The sequence below is a fragment of the Anoplophora glabripennis genome, unplaced genomic scaffold, assembly GCF_000390285.2.
Source record: "Anoplophora glabripennis isolate ALB-LARVAE unplaced genomic scaffold, Agla_2.0 scaffold81, whole genome shotgun sequence".
NCBI lineage: Eukaryota > Metazoa > Arthropoda > Insecta > Coleoptera > Cerambycidae > Anoplophora > Anoplophora glabripennis.
The window spans coordinates 1,346,151-1,352,150 of record NW_019416522.1 but is presented as its reverse complement, the minus strand read 5'-3'; the positions used below and the strand labels follow the sequence as shown (position 1 = coordinate 1,352,150).

The following is a 6,000-nucleotide window of genomic DNA, read 5'->3' as shown; positions in this document are numbered from 1 at the left end:
CATGAAAATCGGTGGGTGTGTCAAGAATTCGGAGGTAATACCCCATTTCTACCGTTGTATACTGGACTACATAGAAAACCACAAAAGAATATTAATTTTGTCACTTCAAATTTTAAAATATTGACTATAAATATCTTTTACACTTGATAAAACTATTAATATGCTAAATGTGTAATTTATAATAAACGTTGTACTGTTAGTGGCAAATTCTTGACATCCATTAAAATTCCTCTTTTAAAGAGGCGATATAGCGTTATTAAACTACAATGAGCAAATCGGCTAAATTACTTTTACCTCGTCGTCAGCAACTAAAAGTAAAATTACACTGTTACCAGTTATACGAACCTATCCTAACCTGCTACGTATATATACAAAAAGTAATATAGTCGGTCTACACGTTTGTAGTAAATAGATAAGATGTAAATGCACATCAAGCCACACATGAACTTTAAAATTTATACGGTCACCGCCATGGTTAAAAAATACCTTCAATCCTCACAAAAATTAAATTTACCCGTGAAAAACAAACCACACTATCAAAAATACCAAACATCCTTATAAAAAAATTGACACACTCTTTTGTAAAATTAAGGCTTCCCTGCCCAAATGAAAAAATTTTTTAGATCAATTTATGTAACTACAGAAAAAATTCATGGAAAAAAGGCCGATACAGTTCGTTCTCAATAAAAATAAAGTATAATAGCTGCTGAGAAAATAAGACATTACACTAACTATCAACTGTTTGATTTGTACTTAAATTAGAGGATGAAGTGGACTGAATATTATTACTATACATCGGAACGAAAGTGCAACTTACTGGAGTGGGGGACAAGGGAGGGGGATATGTGGAAGGAATTTCTGTGGATTTAGAGAAGTCGCTTTTTTCGGCCGAATCTTGACTTTGATCCGATTCGGGAAGCGACTCGTTTGACTTGAACAGGGTTCTGTCGATTTGGGGATATCGTATCCTTATGGCGTCCACCACATCCAACAGGTTTTTGGAGTCCATTGCCAAGACATGTGCAGCAGCTAGCATGCCCCTAAAAAAAAAAAATTGTTAATTTTCGAATGAAAAGTATTTAGTACAGAAATTTTTATGTTTAAAATATTCTATACACAGTAAGCCAATTACAATAGTTTTGAATTTCTGGAGAGGTAGACAAAAAGTAGTTTCAATGTTTTCAGCTTGATGTATAAGAAAAATTAAATGGCAATCAACATAGTTGCTGCAAATGGTTTTCACTCCCGCACAGATCTCGAAAAAGGGACTATTTAGGGCGGTAAAGGCTTTTTTCGCTTGCCGCTTGGAGGTATTTTGGTGGAATATTTTCCGCATTTTCTTAAGTAAATTTTTGTTTTCCCGGGGTTCCTCGACGAAAATGGCAAATTTTTGGGAGAGGGTTAAAACCCAATGGGAACGTCCACCGACGGACGTTTTGAGGATCGATTTAAAATACCAAAAGCTTTTTTCCGAAGACCGATCGAGGGTTGATCAGCTTTTATGCGTGAGTTTCGTTCTTTCTTCGTCGCCACGGAACGTTTTCAAAGGGTATTTTTTACTTAATAATAATAATAATAATAATAATAACACAACTTTATTTCAAAATAACAGTGCAATGTACAAAACAGTAGTGTAGTTTACACCATCAGATGAAATAGTAGTCAAAAATATAACAATAACAAAACAAAACAAAGAAAACATAGATGGATGATCAATGATACATTACTGTTAAAGCAAACATTAATTTTGTAAATATTCATTTAAACTGTATGGTTCCAAATTTAATAACATTTTGTGTATATATTTTTTGTACTGGGATAAACTCTGGGTATTTTTCACCTCTTGAGGGAGTTTATTATAGAATTTTATGCAAGTATAATGAACATTCTTCTCAGTTAATGTTAAATGATGTATGGGAAAGATTAAATTTGTATTTCTAGTATAGTAAAAGTTAGTTTGAAAACATTCCCTAAATAAATTCTTATTTTTAAAAGTGAAAAGTAAAATTTCTTGGATATATACGGCAAAAACTGTTAATAAACCATTTGACCTAAATCTTCCACGGCAAGACACACTTTGTGCGAGCCTCAACAAACACCTCAAAGTTCTTTTTTGAGAAATGAACAACCTATTTATGTGGATACTTTGACCAAAGAAAATTATTCCATATCGGAATACAGACTCAAAATTTGCATAATAAATCACTTTGAGGGTTTTGAGATCCAAATACTTAGTCAACACCCTAATACTATAGCATACACTATTCAACCTTTTTTCAATGCACTCGATATGAAAGGACCAACTAAGTGTGTCATCTAAGTGTATTCCAAGAAACTTCATATTTTCTTCCACTTTGCAGCTCATAGTGTTACTTAATTTGAAACTGTCCGGAGATATATAGCTGCTTTGTCTTGTTTTAAATAACATAACTTTTGTCTTATCCTGATTTACAACTAATTTATTTTTACTGCACCAATCAAGTATTCTATTGTAAACATATACAATTTTTTCTCGTATATCACTAAAATTTGACCCACAAATAAGAACGGTTGTATCATCAGCATACTGGACACAATAACCCTTTGTGCCGTCAATGTGTAGTGGCAAATCATTTACAAAAATCAAAAACAACAGCGGTCCCAGGATACTCCCCTGAGGAACCCCAGTTGTAATTGGTACATACATCGAAGAGCAGGTTATCCCACTTTTAGTAATAGTGACCTTTTGTCTACGATTCGTTAAATATGACCGAAGCCAATCCAGAAGACTGCCACGGATCCCATATTGTTTGAACTTATTTATCAATATAGTATGGTCTACACAATCATATGCCCGTGACAAGTCAAGGAAAGGCCCCAGAGGCACTTCATTATTTTCAAGGCACTGTACAATTTTATAATTAAAATGATAAATGGCTGTACTCGTAGACCTGCCCTTTAAAAAACCATGTTGGGTTTCAGAGAATAACTGAGCAGATGACATATGGTTCATTATTCTGGAATAAACTATTAATTCAAATAATTTAGCAAAGGCTGACAATAAACTTATAGGCCTATAATTTAACATATTTTTAGGATCACCCTTTTTATACACTGGGGTTATTACAGCTAATTTTAATTGGTCAGGAAACATACCATACTTTAAGGAATTATTAATAATATACATAAGTGGTCTGGTTATTAAGGACATGACCTGTTTTACAATGTTTGCAGGGATTCCATCTTCACCACTGCTCATCTTATTTTTAATTTTTTTACTTAATTCTAATATCTCAGCCTCAGTTGTATAATCTAAAAGTATACATTGCTCAGCCTGCTGTATTCTACTAGGACTACATGAATTGGGTATCCCTATCAGCTGATGTGAAACAATTTCTTTTAAAAAATTAGAATAATCATTTGCAATAGCTTGCGAATTTCCTGGTATCATAACACATCTATCTTTTACCTCACCTTTTACTTCTCTCACTATACTCCAAACACATTTACTCTTGTTATCTGATTCCATAATTCTATTTCTATAAGACTTACTTCTAGCATTCATTAACAATTTATTATAATTGTTTCTTACACTGTTATAAACTTGATTAAATTCCTTGCGAACATTACTGATTGTATACCATATATCCAACTGTCTCTTACATTCTTGGATATCCGAATCTACCTCATAAAACTGACACTTATCTCTAGTTTTTTTATTTCTAAACCTTTTCGTTGGAAAGGAGGCCTCAAACAGCCTCAAAAAAACTTTCATAAAACCATTCCACTGCTTGTCTATGTCTTGCTCCCTCACTGAGTAGACATCATTCCACTCAGTTGATTGTAAACTCTCCCTAAATCGATCTTTGTTTTTACCACTAAATATTTTTTTATAACTGAAACCTTCATTTGAAATCGCCTCAATGTTGAAAATCACTTTTTGAGCTGTGTGATCTGATATCTTAGGATGCAACACTTCCGAAACATACGTAGTATCACCGTTAATAAAGATATTATCGATACACGAACCACCATTAGAGGTGATTCGGGTATTTTCAAAGACTGTTTGATATAAACCATATGAGTTTAACAAAGAACACAATTGATTTTTCTTCTGATTATCCACAATAAGCTCAACATTAAAATCACCCGCAACAATAGTTATAGCATCCTCATCAAATATTTTCATTAGCATAGTCTCCAGTTTACTTAGAAACACCATGCTATCTCCATCCGGCGGTCTATATATTGAAACCACAATGAACCTTCTACCATATAAGTCCCCTTCTATAGCTGAACACTCGAAATTGTTTACTTCCGCTAACGACTTTATGTCGGATCTTTCATGACACTGTACTTCATTAGACGCATAAACTGCGCTTCCTTCATGTCTATTCACCTCTCTACAACAACTGGATATTAACTTGTAATTTTGTATACCATAGTTTGTCAATTGCTCCTGGCTCTTCCAGTGTTCAGTTACACAGAGAAATTTACAAGTTGGATGGCAACTCAGAAAACGATTACAGCCATCCACAGCATTACCAATAGATTGCAGATTCTGATGAATTACACTTACTTCATATAGTTTCATATCCCTACTAGAATGTACATTATGATTTTCGACCCTATCTATAAAAAAGAATTTGGTTGTGTTTGTGCAGATGAGTCGTTATCCTGTGGGTTATCCGTTCTGAAATTAAACCGCTGATATCCAACACCTCTAGGCCAAAAGGATGGATTATAGAAGTCATCTTTATATTTGAAGTTGGCTGCTACCATAAAACACTTAAGATTTGTCTTTGTCGTCTTAATCAACTTCACAACAAAATTTTCTGCGTGGTCCCCTGTTTTTTCGGCTAAGAATTCCTTTATATCACTTTCGGCAACTTCTGGAATGACACGGTAAATATACATCCATACCTTTGGGTTAAGACCTTTAAATTTCCCACCATGTTCTGACACTCCTATTTTTGATGTTTTCACTTTGTTTATTTTTTGTACATAATTTCCCTGGTTGTCGTCGTTCTGGTAACTTCTGTTCTCACTTTCCACATCTAAATTTATTACTGATCGCATAATCTTTCTTTGCTCACTCTGTAAAATATCCAAATTTCTGTTTATATTTACCTCCTGGTTTTTATCGTTTATTGACTCCTGCTTTTTATTTCTAGTTTTCACCTTATCAGCAAAACTCTGTTTTTGTGTATCGACTACACTTTTTACCTTGCTTGAATTGTCCAGGATTTTATCTGAATTATAATTTATGGTTTGAAAACCATTTAATTTTTCCTCTAATAACATAACCTTTTGTTGGAGTAGATTAATTATCTCAATTTTATCATTAATTATAACTTCTTTGTCACAGATAATCTGTTGCAATAGTTTATTTTCTTCTTTCAGATGAGTTTCTTCTGCATTAAAAACAGCTGCACACATATCATCAGGTTTATTATCACCTAATCCTGTTCCACAGCAGGATTTTACCCTTGTTGCACAACTAGGATGATTTATAAGCCCACACACATTGCACTTTGGGCCACTTTTAACCGAGTTTTTGCAATAATTACAAAGTTTTTTATTCTGAGACAGAACCACTGCCGGCTCATTGGCTGCCATTTTTAATATATTTACTTTTTGCATCTTTCTCCCGAAACCCCAATATTTTTGTTAAGCCGGGATTATTTCACCCAAAACACTATTTTCGCGGCGTCCTATTTTCCTTTATGGATATGGCCGGCACCCGTGCTCTGTTCCGAGACGGAGCCGGAACTTTTCTCTTTGCATAAAAGTAGCTTCCGCAACCTGGCGACGTCCCCTTTCTGCTACCTGGACCGCCCTCAATTTTTATTAGGTCAAATGTAACAAAATTTAAGATGATAATATTTTGATACAAACTGTCGCCGTGGTAGAAACGTCAGAATTGTCAAAATTTAATTTTCCGATTCCGCCGTTCCCCGTGGACAATTTTACGGCAGAAAAATGCACTTTTTAACATTATGAAAATGTTTGTTTACTTCG

At 34.1% G+C, this 6,000-nt stretch overlaps 1 protein-coding gene across 7 annotated transcripts in view; it reads right to left on the bottom strand.

The window, feature by feature from the left end:
• Nucleotides 1–6,000, bottom strand: part of LOC108908870 (focal adhesion kinase 1) — a 173,279-nt gene continuing 167,279 nt past the window's right edge. For 4 of the 7 annotated variants that reach the window (XM_018713033.2, XM_018713032.2, XM_018713030.2 and 1 more), the window contains exon 15: nucleotides 3–1,040. In XM_018713033.2, the coding sequence (XP_018568549.1) occupies nucleotides 728–1,040 (313 nt within the window). In that variant the 3' untranslated portion in view covers nucleotides 3–727. Of the gene's footprint in view, nucleotides 1,041–6,000 lie in introns of all 7 variants that reach the window. The other 3 variants (XM_018713027.2, XM_018713028.2, XM_018713026.2) reach the window with 2 other exon arrangements.